Below are 17,813 nucleotides of genomic sequence, written 5' to 3'. Positions count from 1 at the left end.
TTCAGTGTGTTCAATTTCTATTTTTCTGGACAGCTCAAGTCAAGAACTGTCTAACCATATAGACTTTATTGCCTGTAATTTTGATATAGCATCTCAACTTTATTGCCTGCAATTTTGATAAATCAATTTTATAGCAAGTTTGTACAGCCTGCTGAGGGAAAGCCAAAACATGACATAGAATCCTGCTATGCATACCAGTCAAGCCAAGAGGACGCAGATCCCAGAGAACAAGGTGGTTCTCTGTTCCATCAGTAACCAACTTGTAGCCCTTACTCATCAAATGGTTACAAATGGCAATGTTATCTTTCCCTTTCTGCAACACAGTCCAGGTGCCTTTTCTTGAAATCTCATGGCTCCACAATAAATACAGTCAGGTACTTTTCTTAGTAAATGGTGTGTTGCTGGTAAATTTTGGTAGACATAGTCATATGGGTCTTCCGTATGATTTGAGTACCCAAGCACACGATATGATTCAAATGCAGAATCTATGTTTAAAAAACAAATACACTCTCAGATGGAAAAAAAAACAATATTGAACCATTAAAGAAACGCAAAATGGATAATTTATGGTTACCTTCACCAATAAATAAGTCAGGATCCATATCTGAAGTGCTTTGATTTTGCGGCACGTCTTTTTCATTTGTATGTAGGCAGTCTAGATGTTTATTTGTATCAACATTTTCTTTGTCTTGCATTTCTAAAGCTTGATATATGGTTGAACATCCCGTCCCTATTGCTGGTTGTTGAAGTACTGTCGAGCTCTTACCATATGGAGTCATAGCATTGTCTTTAGGTTCCCTGTTCCCTCCAGTTGACTGTAAGGGCTCAGTTTGTTATTCCTATCAGTACCATATGGTGATTGATCATGTACGGCCGAGTTTGTTATTCCTACAAGAGGATGATGGATTATGGCAAGACAATAATTAAGTATGTAATAAAATTATATGTTGAAGCTCTACACCAAGTACCTGACTCAACCTTCTTTCGTGATATGTAATCAAGTTGCCTTTTATTTCTCGCCTCCCTCTCGTCATTGGTTTCATTACACTTTCTCCGTGCACGGTATTCTCGTTGTTTTCTATTCCTCTCCTCCCTCCTACGCTCGTCCTTGTTGGAAGGTTCTAGTAGTGGGCACATATTGGGTATAAAATTGGTTGTACAGTAGTAATATAAAAATGGTATATGATTGAAATGTATGTTACTAAAATGTAATTCAGGTGCTTTGGGAAAAAGTGTCAGTCAATCAGCTTACCAAAAACATCAGCCTCAGTTTGGGTGGACTCAAATAAGACAGTGGCATAGTTGGTCAAGCTAGGGTCTACGTTTAGCTCACGGGGAGGTGTTTGATAGACCAGATTTTGCGATTCAATACCAGATTTTGGAGAGGCTAACAGAGGAGATACGCATTAGCCAACATGGAACACAGTTCAATTATAATTATAATTATAGTAGTGAGCTTGTCCATGGTAGAACCAGCAATGGACGAAGACAAATGTCCTGAAAATATTATATGAGTCGCTTACCACCTATAAGAAGGAATTCATATTAGAAAAGTTGACATGGCACCTATGGTCGACATGAGTGTACTCCCCATTTCATCAGTGCATTCATTATAGGTACGTGCATTTCCTCGGACGTAGTTGTCATTTCTATGTAGCCAGTCCATGGAATCATCTAGGTACACCTCCTCCTTGACTCTAGGCGATTGTATGAGGACCGAACACGCGTTAACATTTGGTGATTGATCTTGTTCATCGCAGTCTTTTATTCCTACATTGAATCGATGGATTATGGCAAACCCATACCCAATATATCTTATTTGAAATATACCCAATATATCTTCGTTGCAATTATCTGACGCTGCCTTCTTCATTGCTCTGTATTCACGCTGTCTTTTATTTTTCACCTCCCTTTCCTCTATTGTTTCTTCAGACCTTATCCTTGCACGGTATTCTCTCTGTTTTCTGTTCCTTTCCTGCCTCTTACGCTCCTCCTCATCGGACGGCTCTGGACATGGCTCATCATGAATCAGTTAAAATTTATTAAATGGCAGGACCATGTAATATGAGAGTAATGCAAATATAAACTTGTGATATTTTGGTTGGTTTTATCTGTAAACGCAGTACGTCCCCTTGTACTTATTTTGATAACTGAGGTGTATCGTTTTCTACCTTTTAACATGAAACAAGATAGAAAATAAAATCTTATTGAGACCACATGCACACAGTAAATATAATACAAAAGAAAAATAATGTGTGTTTGCAAACAAGAACATAAGTTTTTAAAGTGTATGGGCGATACACAGATAAAAATATCCCTGGAATCTCCATATTCAGGACAGGTGAATTGTTACTATTGCTTGTATTTTTAACCGTGTGTTCAAACTTGGTTGTAAAGTGAGGAGAGCATACAGTATAGAAAATAATAAAACAGAGTGCTGCTCAACGAAATTTATTCAAAATTACATCTGAATCTCTACACCCAAAAAAAACAGTACAGTAACTGAAACTGAAGAAATCTCCTCTATCAGACGTATATGCAGTTTACCAAAAATGCAGAATCCAGTGTTCAACTGTGTTAAAAAAAATAAAACAGAGTGCATTGAGCTATATATAGATGTTTATAAAACAGACTTGACGAGATATAGATCATTATAAATGGTGGTCCCATATGCTGCTCAATGATATTTGTTTTAAAATTACATCTGAACCTCTACGACAAAAAGAGTAGGATAGTAACTGAAACTGAAGAAAGGTACTCTGTCAGACGTATATGCAGTTTACAAAAATTGCAGAAACGGAGTGCATGAGCTATATATACATGACCGATTTAAAAAGGGACCGTAAGTATTACGAAGTGGAGAATTTGCGGAGTGGAGAACAGGCAGTTAAAAAAATGCAGTTTTCAGTAATTTGATCGAAGAAAGTTGTTTACCAAAAACCCAAGCCATCCGATTTGTTGCAAGATGAGACAACATAACCAAATATATACCAGTATGTACACATTAAAATTTAAAAACCCTAAAATTTAAAACAGACTTGGAGAATAGTGTTTAGGGTTTAGGGTTGCGCAGACAGTTTACGTAGTGTTTGATTCGGTGTCAGCGAGGATGGAACGGGATCAACCTTAGGCTTTGACTCCGTCCCTTATTTTTTTGAGGATAACATTATCCACTATTTTTTAAGAATATTCCTTGATCTTAACTCTGGACCTCTAAACTAAACACGAATCAAGTTAAAATAATCTCATCTCATCTCTCTTTATTATTCCTCGTCACTCCATCCAAACGCTATTGCGCTGAATTGACGTCGCTGATGCGGACGTGAGATCCTGGGCGCTTATCACGTAGGCAGTTTAAGAGGGAGGTGATGAATATGAGATTTGTGACCGTTGGATGTGGCTGGTTTAGGAGGGAGATGTTTAACGAATGGATCCGAAGCGTTGGTTTCGTAGGGTGGAAGATTGTGGAGTAATTTTTTGCGTGCATTTAGCATTGTTTTAAGTGGTATATTACATAAGGGTAGACAGAGATATTTTGAAGAACAAAATACATTTGTTTCCTCCATCTGAAAGAAAACACGTTTGTTCCTCCATCGCAAACCCATTTCCCAACATTAGTCGTGGAGCATAGTTCAAAATCCAAACTTCAGTCACCCTGAACGCTACATATAACTGGAAATGGTATCAGTGGAAAAAGGTATCACGCCACACAAAAAGAATCTGGAATAGGTATCACGGCATTTGGGTGTAGTTTGAGCACCAAACTAAACGTGTGACGTCCAGGACACCCAAACGGTATCATAGATCATACCAGCAAGATAGCAATGAACATAAATGAAGGATCAAATGAATGGAAGGTTATCGTCTGTCAGAAACGGTTTTCCAGTTTGCTTACGATTTGCTTCTCAAAATATGGGTGCAGCAACGTGTTCAGCATTTTTGCATTCCAAGGGCAGATCAAAAAGATAACTGAAACCGCATGAGGAAAAAAAAAAGGTCAAAACAGCATCTCCCGGAAACATCGTTCCGTGTCATTACAACTGGTCTCAATCATCCAGACTGGTCATAATCATACAGCCTCGCTAAAACAGCCTTCATGTATAAAAGAATGAGAAGTGTGTACATCTGATATCGTTTATACTCACCTAAAATAATCCGCCTAACCCATATTCATCATATGAGCAAAAAAATATAGGCCCCTCCATTTTTTTGAGAATATAGCCCAGAGAAGCAAAGTTTGTAAAGACTATTGTCTAGCATCAAATGAAGTACACCATCAAACATCCATGTTGAATGCTTTCACCTACGTCAGCAAGAACTGAAGCTTCCGGTGGTGTCAATGTTGTCGACATACAGCATTATTTCACTTCTGCTAATACAAAACTTCCAGGATAGTAAGAACAGAAGTCAGACCTCTTCAACTTTAGCACACAAGCGCTCTGTGGGAAAACAAAAGAATGTTACAGTAAGAACACCAAAATCGTCTGAGCGCAGGTCACGAAATTAACAAAAATAAATAGACCTTGTTCCCTCAATAAATTTTAATGTAGTCAAAATTTTCATTGCACATAGGATTTATGATACAACTTACAAAAGCAGTGTACAAGAGATGCCAACTGACCTGAATGACACCATATAAACTAAATTCTAAATGAGAAGTGCCTGAATACTTAAAATTAACCTGCAGGGGATGCAGTAACATATGCCACTACAGATGCACATGCAAGTAGATTCGATACAGTGATTTAGGAACCAGGAGCATAAGTATAAATTTGGCAAGGGAAGGCGAAACATACTCAGGTACTCGTAGCATACTATCATTGAGGTACCCCAAGCTGATGAGCTGAAAAATCTTGGACCCAACCCTCTGTACAAACCTTTCCATCCATCTTCAGCAATCAATCTTTTAACAACTTCCCCAGCTTTTGGCTTATTTTCATTATCCATAACCTAAATGAAAAGAAACAAAATTCAATGTAATCATCTGTAGTAACAAATGCAGAGGGAGAGAAAGCACAACTGTCAAAATATAGAGTTGTGCCTTGTGAGAACTTTCAGGGTTGGTAGTTATATTATCAGTTTACCGCTACAAACTTAACATGTAACATTTGGAGATATGTGAAATTTGTCATAAAAATGCATGACATATTCCTGGCATACTTTACTCAGTCTGAATGTGCTAACTTTTGTTACTATAAATAATGATGTCATAGATATCAAGTTTTCCAAATGGAAGTTTCCTTTTTTTTACCTTATAACAGAAACCATGACAAACTGGTCCTGGTTTGTCAGCAGAAGGAACAGCTGTAAACATAAAAGTATATATTGTTTAATATAGACATTATTCCAGTTTACCACCTCAATACCCCACCATTGGAGGAAATATCAGTATAAAAAATCATTTAGGTCTTCAAATCTGACATCTGAGTATTACTCCCGAAACAAAATATCCATTCCCCTAAACTTAGTGGCATTGCATTGATAAGGAATCAAATTATAGACAAATGAGCAGCATAAATGTAAAGACAAGAATCATTATCATAAGGTAAGCCTCACAAATCAAATTACAAGACTAATCAGCAAACAGAATGTCACACAGTACCTGCAGCCTGGTCTTGATTGTATCTATGGGAGTCGTAACAAAAGAGGTCACAGCACCAGCAAAAATCCCCCCTGATGCTTGAACACCAACTATTTTCAATTGGCTAGGAGCCTCTTCTTTGTTATGCAAATGGCCAAGGGCACTATTCCAATATGTAAAAAGAGTAATAGTTAATTACTTCGGCTAAGTTAACAAGGCAAGAAATACAATCTTTCAACTATCGAAAAAAATATGCATCTTGACATGAAAAAACAAGCATTAGGAAACAAAAATGCAATTATAACTGCAGTTTGAAAAGGTCTTGTACAGATCGAAAATACAAATTCAAATCAAATAACTATTATGTAGAAATGCATCACTGATCCTTTTCTCTTAAACATTGCATAACGCACAGGGCTAAGAGGTCCACAATGATGAACCAATCAGATAGGCTAACCTCCAAATTATGCGCTGGCTAGAACCATAACTCGCCCACCACACAGCACTCGATGGTGCATAGGTCATAACAGAGAGTCCAAATCCTCTGTAGAGCCCCCTAATGCCATCAGCCTTTATGACCTTGCGAGCAACATCTATTCCACCTTTGTATCTGACATTACCAGAATACCCTTGAACCATCAATTTCTGGCTGATCTGAAACATTCCAATGCACAAAACAGTGAGCACAGTAGTCTAGAATTCTAATTAACATTTAACAGCAACTTACTGTAAGATAACTTTTGTCTGTACAACATCATGTCGGAGGCAAATGAGAGGCATACCACATCAATTGGGACAAAAATAGCCTGCGAACATGTAGATGCCGACAGACCGGCAAGGCCATTGGCAAAGGCAGCCTGCACCGGCTCTGACAGCTTGAAGGGCTCAACAAGCTTGAGAGAGGCTGCTTTGGTTGTCTCAAGCGCCGTGAGGAAGATGATCCTAGTTGGTACAGCCCCAATGATAACAGTAGGAAACCCCCGGTACAGCCCTGGCACGCCGTCCACCTTAAGGATGTTCTTGAAGGTAGCCAGTGCGTTCCTCCCCATGGCGTCCCCAGAGGCAACCTGCATCCGGGTCTTGACCACCGAGACAGGGTACAGCGCCACGGTGACCCCGCTGAACATGCCTGCGCCCACCACGTAGAGCTTGGTCTTGTCGAGGCTGCAACATTTCAGTACCACGATTTGAGAATAGTAAAAGAATCAGAAACAACGGAATAAGCTCTGAATCCCCAAAACTGCGCCTCGTCCAGGAGCATGTGATGACCCTTGGCCACGGCGGCGGATCGCCGGGCGTGAGTCGCTTGCGGAACGGCGAAGAGAACGCCGACGGGGACCCAGGTGAGTTTGTTCAGGTGTTTGTTTCTATTTTATTTCATATCCTCCTCTCAACAACTCATTACAGTATTTATAGATCTCGAATTCAACTACTAATACGGCTAATGCCCTGGCTAATCCACCAAAGGAATATTAATACGGCCCTAATACGGCCCAAGCACTAATACCCGAAGAACTCAACTAATACTCCATACCTGCTGATCAATACCACCATACTTGCCTACGCACCACCTTGGGTCATCACATCTCCCCCGGCGCCAAACGACGCTTGTCCCCAAGCGTGAGCTGTAGGAAACCTAGCTTTCGCCACTTTATAGTCTTCTCAAGTAGCAGTGTGCCAGTGTCAACGGATATTCCTGTCCATTTTACCATCACCTGGACGATGGAATTGTTTCCTTTATGCACCATCCGTCGATTCAAAATTTGCTCAGGCTCAACATCCCCTTGAGACAGATCAACCAATATAGGGAGCTCAGTGTAAACTGGAGAATAACACGGGTGAAACGGCTTAAGTTGAGACACATGAAACACCGGATGCACTTGAGCATCAGGTGGCAATTCCAACTTATATGCCACTGCCCCAACTCGAGCTGCAATCTTGTAAGGCCCAAAAAATTTAAAGGACGATTTGGGACAAGGCCGATTCACCACTGTCTTCTGTGCATATGGCTGGAGTTTTAACAGAACAAATTCTCCTACTTGAAATTCTCTTGGTGTTCTGCCTTTATCAGCATATTGCTTCATACGCAGCTGTGCTCTAGCCAACTGTTCCTTCAACATGGCAGAAAAAGCATTCCTTTCCTTGACCCACTTAGTGACATCTGGGTCCTCAATATTGATGAGTCTAGGAAGGGCTAACAGAGGAGCATCATACCCATATAACACCCTGAATGGTGTACAACCCAAAACAGCATGATGAGTAGTATTGTACCAATACTCCGCTAGAGCCAACCAATTCTTCCATTTGGTGGGTTGAGAATTGACAGCACACCTGAGATACATCTCCAGACATTGGTTGACACGCTCACTTTGGCCATCAGTCTGTGGGCGATAGGCTGTAGACATCAGCAGCTTGACCTCCATCAGCTGAAACAAATTCTTCCAAAAACTGCTAGTAAACACCTTATCCCTGTCAGATACCAGCGACTTGGGCCCTCCATGTAACTTAACCACACTGTCCAGAAAGACTTGAGCAACACCTTTCGCAGTAAAAGGATGTTTCAAAGGGAAGAAATGGCTATATTTCGAAAATCTGTCAACCACCACTAAGATTGTATCAAACCCATCCGACTTAGGCAAACCTTCAATGAAATCCATAGTCACATCTTCCCACACACCCTGTGGTACAGGCAAAGGTTGTAATAACCCAGCTGGATGAGTTCTTTCACTCTTTGCCTTTTGACAAGTTGCACGCTGTTGTACAAACTGGACCACATCCGCCTTTAACCCCATCCAATAGAACACTTTTTTTACCTGTTGATATGTGGCCTGTGTACCAGAATGGCCACCAATGGAGCTGTCATGCAATGCTGCCACCAACTTGGTTCTCAGAGCAGAATTAGCACCAATCCAAATCCTGCCTGCCTTGCGAATAATGCCTTGATACAATGAAAACCCATTTTCATCAGGACTGCGTACCAGCAACTGAGTTATCAACTGTTGAGCTTCAGAATCGGTAGAATAAGAATTTAGCACCTCCTGTACCCAAACTGGTTGCGCTTCAGAAATGGCAGCTAACTCCAATACTGAACTCCTCCTTGATAAAGCATCAGCAACCACATTCTCTGCCCCCTTTTTATATACAATCTGAAACTGCAGCCCCATTAACTTGGTCATAGCCTTCTTTTGAAGATCTGATTGTAACTGCTGATCTCCCAGGAATGTCAAAGATTTGTGATCTGTCTTAATCACAAAGGCACCCCTCTGCAAATACTGCCTCCACTTATCTACTGTCATAATCAAGGCTAAAAACTCCTTCTCATATAAAGAAATATGTTTGTTCTTTTCTCCCAGAGCTTTACTAATCAAAGCAATGGGTCTGCCTTGCTGCATAACACAGCCCCTAGACCCACATCTGAAGCATCTGTCTCAACTGTGAAAGGCAGATCAAACCTGGGTAGGGCAAGTACTGGTGTTGAAGCCATAGCTTGTTTCAATTTCTGAAAAGCAACCTGAGCTTCTTCAGACCACTGAAACACCTGCTGTTTCTGCAACAGTCTAGTAAGAGGTCTAGCCATAATACCATAACCCTTCACAAATTTACTGTAGTAGCCTGTTAAGCCCAAAAATCCCCTCAACTCTGTCACATTCTTAGGTTGTGGCCAGGACAACATGGCTTCAGTTTTACTAGAGTCTGTGGCCACCCCATTCCTTGAAATCACATGGCCCAAATATTTTAGTTCATGCTTCACAAAAGAGCATTTCTTCATCTTTAAGAAAAATTGGTGCTCTCTCAGCTTGGCCAACACCATCCTGATATGCTGATAATGCACTTCCAAACTAGGGCTGTAGATGAGAATATCATCCAAGAAGACCATAACAAATTTTCTGAGAAAACTCTCCAACACTGAGTTCATGGCACATTGGAAACTAGCTGGAGCATTAGTGAGACCAAAAGGCATCACTCGAAACTGATAATGGCCATGATGTGTTTTAAAAGCAGTCTTGTATTCATCCTCAGCTCCCATTCTGATTTGATGATAGCCTGCTGTCATATCGAGACTAGTAAAATATTGGGCACCAGCTAATTCATCCAGTATCTCATCCATCATAGGCATAGGGAATCTATTCTTTATAGTCATTCCATTTAACTTCCTGTAACCTATACAGAACCTCCAGCTGCCATCTTTTTTTGCACAAGTAATACTGGGGAAGCAAAAGGACTTACACTAGGGACTATCAACCCAGCTGCTAACAGTTCAGTAATTTGCTTCTCAATCTCAGTTGTGAGCTGGAGAGTATCTATAAGGCCTTGCGTTTACTGGAATAGACCCTGGCAACAGAGGAATGTGATGGTCATAAGGTCTGACTGGAGGCAATCCCGAAGGCATAGCAAAAACATCTTCAAATTCCCTTAGAATCTCCTGTAGATCTGTATCAATTTTCCCAACTGTTTCTTCTGAAACCTGCTCCAGAAGCACAAACACCCAAACTTCCTCTCCCTTCATCCATTTCTCCAGCTGCAACACAGATACTTGTTGCACTTCCTGCATCTCTCTTGCATCACCCTGCAACCTCACCTTCTTTCCTTGATCAGTAAAGATTAACACCTTGTTAATCCAGTCACACTCCATAGGACTGTAGGCTTTCAGCCGATCATACCCTAGGATCACATCATATGCTTCCAAATCTAGCACCCTCATAGCAGTGCTGTACAGGTGCCCCCAGATCTCCACACTACTTCCTTAACCCTTTTGTCACTGATCATAGCTGCTCCATTTGCCATCTTAACTCGCACAGTTGAGCAATCTTCAGTGATCAACCCCAACTTTGCTACAATTCGCTGACTGATAAAGGTTGCAGAACTACCAGAATCAATCAACATGACCAACATCTGATCCTGAATCAGAGCTTGGACCCTCATGCATCCATCACATTCTGTGCACTGATAGCATTCCAGGATAATTGATGTAACTCCTCCACTCACTTCTCCTCATGCTCCAACTTCTGCAACACTTCATCAGTCAAAATCATACCCATATCTTCCACTGTCAGATTATGCAGTTGAGTTACCAACCTCTTGGGACATTTTGCTTGATGGCCTGGTTCAAATTTATCACCACAGATAAAACACAACCCATTTGCTCTTCTGTAGTCTCTCAACTGCCTCTCCTTGCTCAACTCAGGATACAATGTTCCTGCCCTATTATCTCCCCTTACTCCTGTAACCTGAGTTTTCAGAGCCAGCCCCTTTTGATGCTTCATTCTATTCTTCTCTGAAATCTCCTGATACACCTTGGCCAACCTCTTCGTCTTATCCACTGTCTTAGGCATCTGAGCCATGACCTGAGTTTGAATTTCAGGTTTCAGCCCCCTGATATAGTGTCACAAAGAAAGTCTCATCCAACTCAGAATTATGCAAAGTAGTGACATATCTGATATCATCAAAGGCTTGAGAGTATTCCTCCACTCCTTGTTGCTGAGTCACATTGACTAAATCTCTCATAGCTTGAGGATATTCGCCTACTCCGAACTTCTCCCTAACTGCCTGTGTAAACTGCCCCCAATCACACAATCCATGTTTCAACTTATACACCTGCAGCCACCTTGACGCATTCCCCTCATGTGCATAAAAGCCGAACTCGCCCACATTCACTCCGGCACCTAATAGACATTGAAGTAATCTACACATCGATCAAACCATATTCCTGGATCACTGCCCTGAAATTTGGGGAATGTCCACTTCGGAAATGGGCCTGTCCTACCCTCTCTTCCTCCACCCCACTGCTCCCTACGATCTCTTCCACGCTCCATTCCTCCACCCCGATCATCCCATCGAGGAGCACACATCTCTCGCTCAGAGTTTGTTTCGTTACCTTCCAAGTCCTTCGCCTGCAACTCCAGTCGCAGCTGTGCAATGGTTCTCTCGTTTTCCTCCATTTGTCGAGCCATCAGTGCTCGATCTTCCTCCGCTTTCTTCTGTCCAATCTCCATGGTTTCCATCTTCCAGTCAACCGCTCCACCGCCAGCATCATCCGCTCCCAACGCTCCTCCCTTTTTTGCTCCACGCCTGCCACTGCTTCTAGGATCAGCCACGTCTGAACGGATGGCTTCGTGGACGGCGCCGTGATGACCACCCTCCGAGGATCAACAGCTCCGATACCACTTGTGATGACCCTTGGCCACAGCGGCGGATCGCCGGGCGTGAGTTGCTTGCGGAACGACGACGACAACGCCGACGGGGACCAGGTGAGTTTGTTCAGGTATCTGTTTCTATTTTATTTCATATCCTCCTCTCAACAACTCATTACAGTATTTATAGATCTCGAATTCAACTACTAATACGGCTAATGCCCTGGATAATCCATCTATTACAGCCCAAAGAAATATTAATACGGCCCAAGCACTAATACCCGAAGAACTCAACTAATACTCCATACCTGCTGATCAATTCCACCATACTCGCCGACGCACCACCTTGGGTCATCACAGAGCATGAACAGAGATGTCAAATCCTCAAACGACAATTCCTAAACCTAGGCGATAAAGCCGATTCGGACTAGGGCGGAGGACACTGTTCAATGGTCGGAGCTAAATCTCTAGGAGACTAGGACGGACCGCGGGAAAGGGGGGAATCGGCACGAAATGGAAACCTATAAAATTACAAGACGGATAGTTGCTTACTTATCCCAGTTGATCTCCGTCTGGTGGAGCGACGGGATCTTGGCGGCCCTAGATGTTGTATCCATGGCCGCGCCGCTCAAATCCTCCCCTCCACCAATCCGCGACCCCCGAGGTGACAACCGAAGGGGGCGCCGGAGGCGTGACGTCGACTCGAATCGGCAAGAATGGCGGGCGGGCGAGCGGGCAGGCTGGCTGCGAGTGTGGTTGGCTTGCCCCCCGTTTTCTCTACCCACTTTCGTGCTCTTTTTGTCCACAACAACTCAGCAAGAACAGCGGAGAGAGCATGTGTTCCTTCCTCGCCTCTTCGGTTTTGTTGGAGGGCGTCGCCGCGTCGATGGCGTCAGCCGTCAGGACTTGGGGACGCTCCTTTCTTGGGCCCAAAGGCAAAATGAGAGAATAGTGCTTTTTCCTAACAGCGACATCGTTGTTGGGCTCGGAGGCCAAGCCCGTTTGCCTTTGCTTTATGACGAATGAACAGGTGAACTCGTTCCCTTCAGGCTTGAGTCCTTGACGCTGCAGTTTATACTGCTTCGTACTCGAATATTTGTGGTATGTTAGTTTATTTTTAAACTAATAAAATACAATAAATAAAAAATAAAGAAGGAATATAACCTTAACCAGTAAATTGTAGCTAGTATAGTGTCTGTATGTGGCTACGGTTTTTATTTATCATATATTTAAGTATAAAATATAAAACACAAAGACATGTGTGTTTGAAGCTACAACTATCATGTTAATCCTTGTTTATGTATAATTTTAGATTTTTTTATCAAGAGAAGAGAGAGGTAAACGAAAGGAGGATGATGGGAACCAATGCTTTATATAATAGAGACTAGTATAATGTCGTATTGTGTGTAAACCCTAAACAACGCATTAAGGAAGTTAGTTAGTTCTTATGTTACTTGGAAAATTATATTAAAATTTATTAAGTTGTGTTTTGTTGATGAGACATGCTAATTTAAACAAATGATATATATATATATATATATATATATATATATATATATATATATATATATATATATATATATATATATATAATGATAATAATTATTTTTATAAAATGGTGAATGCATTCATACTGAGAGACTTTTTATTTGTGCATTTGATTTGTGGCCAAAATTCATAATCAAGTTTGAATTTAAAATCTTGAAATTTGATAGGGGAATTGATTTAAATGGAAATAGGAAAACAGAAAAGAAAAAAAAGAAAGAGAATGAACCTACCTGGGCCGAAACACACCCTCTCGCCCATTACCTCACGCCATCCCCCGCGCGCCGACAGGTGGACCTGCATGGGCAGTGACTCGGTCCCTGTGGCCCTGGCACACGTGTGGTCACCATGCGCTGACGCACGGGCCCCGATGGGCAGCCCCTCGTGCAGTGTTGTGGCTGGCACATGGGACCCACCTGTCAGTTGCTCTCGCTGAGCATGTCGAATCCCTCTTTTGCTTGGACCTACCAAACCGTATCGCAGCGCGCTTGCTGGGCCTCTAGCGCGTGGGGCTGTTCGGTTAGACTACCTCTAACAGGGACCTGTAAATGGTTCTGTCCTCTAAAATATAGAGGATGCATGCAACTTTTTGTCTTCAACAAGAGACTGTAAAGAATCCTCTAAATTTTAGAGCACGCCATGCATCCGCTAGAAATAGAAGACGTACGGTTCTACTCTATACACTGTGCTTATTTATTGTGTTTGCTCGTTCACGTGCACATGACTGGTAAAAATCAATATAGAATGTGAAATATAGTACACTGTTGATATAGAGGATGAAATTTAGAGGACATTGCTGGAGATGGAGAAAATATAGAGAACCGAATCTTTTAGAGAGTATTGTAAAGGACAGAGAATATTCTTTTAGAGGACGAAATTTAGGGGACGTTGCTAGGGACAGTCTTAGGCCCCCTGTACATATTCCCCATAACAACTCAGCCGCAATGAGCGCCGCCGCCGCGCGATTCTAGCTAGCCGGGTGCAACCGACCTAGCTGGACTATAAACCTGTGCGCCTGGTATTCCTCCCCTCCTTTTTTCCTTGAGTAGACCCAATACACATCACGACGCCGAGAGAGAACAGGGAGCCAGGGTGGGGGGAATCGACCCCCGTGAGCCATCCCTGCCTCGCCATCGTTGCGGCCTCGGTTGGCACTTGCGGGTTGTCAGCGAGGGATCATAGAAGAGCCCTCGGGACTCATTCGTGCATGGGCGGTCTTGCGTGGCCAAAATTGCTCATCGGGGCAAGGAATTCGTCGCCGTCTGCTTGTTGTTGTGGACAGGGATCTTCACAGCACCGTTTCTAGTAAGACAATTTCCATTGCATTCGCCTTTCCCTAGGGTTCGTGTAGATGCCCTCGGTTTCACTTTTGAGGCACTGACGCATCAGACCGGTGGGCTCAATGGAGTTCTCTGCTACGGGCGGATATCGCCGCTGCGTTCGACCGGCACGAGGATGGAGATGAGTGCTGGGCCGTGTGATGTGTAGGGGACGGCTCGGATTAGATCCAGGTAACGCTTCGGGATTGACTGTAATGGACCGTCCGATCTGATCGAATGGTTAGGATTGAAGCGCGCCTCCATTAAACCTCGGTCATAGATTTCGGAATGCACGACTATGATTAGATTGCCCTAGAACCAAACCGGGACGGTTGAATCGCGATCGTGCGATCTCAATTGAATACAACGTACCCCTTCGCTAGGATGAGTGGCGGTCGTCCAAATCTAATCCAACGGCCCGAAATCACTTATACCTCTTCGGCCGAGCATAGTTACATAAGAGCACATGCCCTTTTCTACAATTGAACCCGCCGTCCTGGCAGTGGTAGGTAATTGCATAGAGGTCCCTGTAGTTTGCAAAAAAAACCCTGGAAGCAATTCCAGATGTAAAATTAACATCAATTAACTCATAAAACCTATTTAGTCCATAACTTTGGCATTACAACTCCGATTTAATCCATTCAAATCGTATTAGCTTCAAACTAGTATTGTCTAAATTATCACAACATTTATTTTAATGTTTTTAGAAATAATTAAATACCTTTTTATTACATTGACTTTTCTAATCAAGGTTAATGTGACATTGTTGGGGGCCGTCTTCCTCCGAAAGTCCTCAAAAACGTGACTAACCATATGTTTTCAGTATGACATGGATTATTACAGGGGGCTTTAGCTTCAGGATGAAGTTTCTCTCTTATAATAAGGTGAAGATGTGACCCAAAAGTGATAAGAATGGACGACAAAGTTGTAGCCGAAGAGCTTCGGTTTTGATGTGATGACGAAGACCAAGTATGGTGGTGATTGAAAAGGAACACAGACTATTCAGTCCTCAATGTTTTGTGTTATGATGATAAATGAATGTTAGGGACATAAATATAATTTTATCCGGGCTACGGCCCGTGTCTATAAATAGATGAACAGTAGCGTCGTATTGTTCACGCTGGATTGTAATCACTCTCTCGCATCCATACCTTCGAGCAAGCCGAAGGTATCAATGTAATATTAATCTTGTTAATATTCATGTGTGTTTTATGGAATACAAATATGAATGAACTATTGAATTATATTTGTTATCTTCATGTATTCCTATTCATCTATGAAATGATGAAGACACGTTCTTCATGACCTTCGTCCAAAGATCATTATATCTGAGAGGAGATAATGCTTCGAATGACTAAGGGTCTTAATGCTTAACAATTGCGTTGTCTTGTTCTTGATTAACAACATTTGAGAACAAGTGACCAACATTGGTGCCCACCTCCGGTGAACTCAAACGACCACCTTCGGCAAGCATTCAGCTTCACCATGTCGCCGAAGAAGACAACAGCGCTAGGGCTGCTCTGCAACCACTGGACACAAACCAGGAGACACTCTACCTACAAGAAGCTAGGAGCCAGAAGAGAAAGGATACCAGCCCAACACCTCAGGAGGAGGAGCTAGATCAGGAGACCAGGGATTTAGAAGCCATTCACCAGCAATTACAAAGGAGGAAGGAAAAGATGCTTCGGCTAGCCGACCTTGAGAGGAAGATTGACGAAGCAGTTGAGGAAATGCATCATCTCACTCAGGATGACCAAGACTGAAGGCCCCAACACAGGGAGCTTCGTCAAGAGAGCCCAATCAATGAAGATGAATGATTCGAAGATTTTCACTATGGTAACTTTGCCTTTGATGATGCTTCTCCTTTGGCAGTAGAGTTGCAGGCTACCCCGTGGCCACCATCTTACAAGCCACCTCAGCTCCCCAAGTATGATGGGCATTCAGATCCAAAATAGTTCCTGATGAGCTACGAGACAATAATATCCTTGTATGGGGGCAATACTGCTGTCATGGCGAAGTCCTTCGTCATGGCAGTCAGAAGTATGGCTCAGACATGGTATTCTTCTCTTCGGCCAGGGACAATCACGTCATGGCATAAGCTGAAGGACATGCTAGTCACCAGCTTTTAGGGCTTCCAGATGAAGCCAGTCACCGCTCAAGCTCTATTCCAATGCACATAGGACCATGAGGAGTACCTGCAAGCGTACGTCCGAAGGTTCTTTCGACTAAGAGCTCAAGCGCCTACAGTGCCTAATGAGATTGTCATTGAGGCCATGATCAAGGGGCTCCGACCAGGACCCACAACACAATATTTTGCGAAGAAGCCACCACAGACATTGGAGAAGCTTCTCCATAAGATGGATGAATACATCCAAGCTAATAATGATTTCCGCCAAAGAAGGGAGGAAGCATATATGTATTCTGAGATGACTAGGGGCTTCGGAGGAAGACTCCGCCCCAGGCACATCAGAACAATCCACAATCCCAATACAAATGATGACAGGACCAACCATACTCAGAGCAGCCAGCACAGTTCACAGTCATCGGGAATGCAACAAACTTCCTATAGACCACCAGCCCCAAGAGGCAGAGGGGGAGAAGATTCGGGGAAAGGTATGGAAATCAGCCTAGGAAACTGTTTTGTCTATTCTATGGCGAAGACAAGGGACACCCCACAAGGACATGCCAAGTCACGATCCAGAAGCAGAAGGAAATCGCTGAAGCCAAAGCACGACATAATCAGCCGAAGCAGGTCCTGCATACTGCTTCGTGCTACTCTCTGTATATCCCAGAGTACGTGGGCAATCAACAGCCCACAACTTCTGTTGCTTCGGCAAGTCATTCTCAAGCTTCCTGGGCTCATCTGCCACCACCACCGCCACTAGTGCCTGCCCCGACTCATAATCAACAGCCAGAAGGGCATCGTCAAGTTCAGCAACAGCGGGACCTTCGGGAGAAGTCCGAAGCTCGCACAGTCAACATCACTGTGCCTGAGTCGAGGCATATCTACTGAAGGTGGCACAACGCTTTCGCCAAAGAGTGTTTTGATTCAATGTATTCTTATTCATTTTTGTCTTTACATTTTCGTCTTAAAAGACAATACTAGAAGGTTTAACTTCCAACTTGATGTAATAGGATTGTGGTTACACCATCGAGTGTAACAAGAATGGCTCACAAACCTCCAAAATCGTTCCCAAGGGAATGCAGAGTAAGTCACGAAGCTCCAAAGTCGTTCCT

General features: G+C 42.8%; 1 protein-coding gene across 2 annotated transcripts; it reads right to left on the bottom strand.

The window, feature by feature from the left end:
* Positions 1 to 3,966: 3,966 nt before the first annotated feature.
* LOC100284570 (uncharacterized) lies at positions 3,967 to 12,692 on the bottom strand. 2 transcript variants are annotated; one of them, XR_002269287.2, is made up of 7 exons: positions 12,265 to 12,692; positions 6,364 to 6,745; positions 6,039 to 6,235; positions 5,603 to 5,744; positions 5,252 to 5,304; positions 4,797 to 4,950; positions 3,967 to 4,439 (listed from the first exon to the last, which is right to left on the bottom strand). XR_002269287.2 is itself a non-coding variant. In NM_001370665.1 (6 exons), the coding sequence occupies exons 1-6, from the start codon at positions 12,327 to 12,329 to the stop codon at positions 4,408 to 4,410; spliced, it is 972 nt and encodes a 323-aa protein (NP_001357594.1). In that variant the 5' UTR covers positions 12,330 to 12,595; the 3' UTR covers positions 4,010 to 4,407. The 2 variants fall into 2 exon arrangements, 1 of the variants encoding a protein (NP_001357594.1); NM_001370665.1 differs by lacking the exon at positions 5,252 to 5,304 and having other exon boundaries at positions 4,010 to 4,439; positions 12,265 to 12,595.
* Between the last annotated feature and the right edge of the window lie 5,121 nt (positions 12,693 to 17,813).

Source organism: Zea mays, chromosome 1 (genome assembly GCF_902167145.1).
Source record: "Zea mays cultivar B73 chromosome 1, Zm-B73-REFERENCE-NAM-5.0, whole genome shotgun sequence".
Classification (NCBI taxonomy): domain Eukaryota; kingdom Viridiplantae; phylum Streptophyta; class Magnoliopsida; order Poales; family Poaceae; genus Zea; species Zea mays.
The sequence above is the reverse complement of the archived record's forward strand: the minus strand, read 5'-3'. Positions and strand labels throughout refer to the sequence as shown.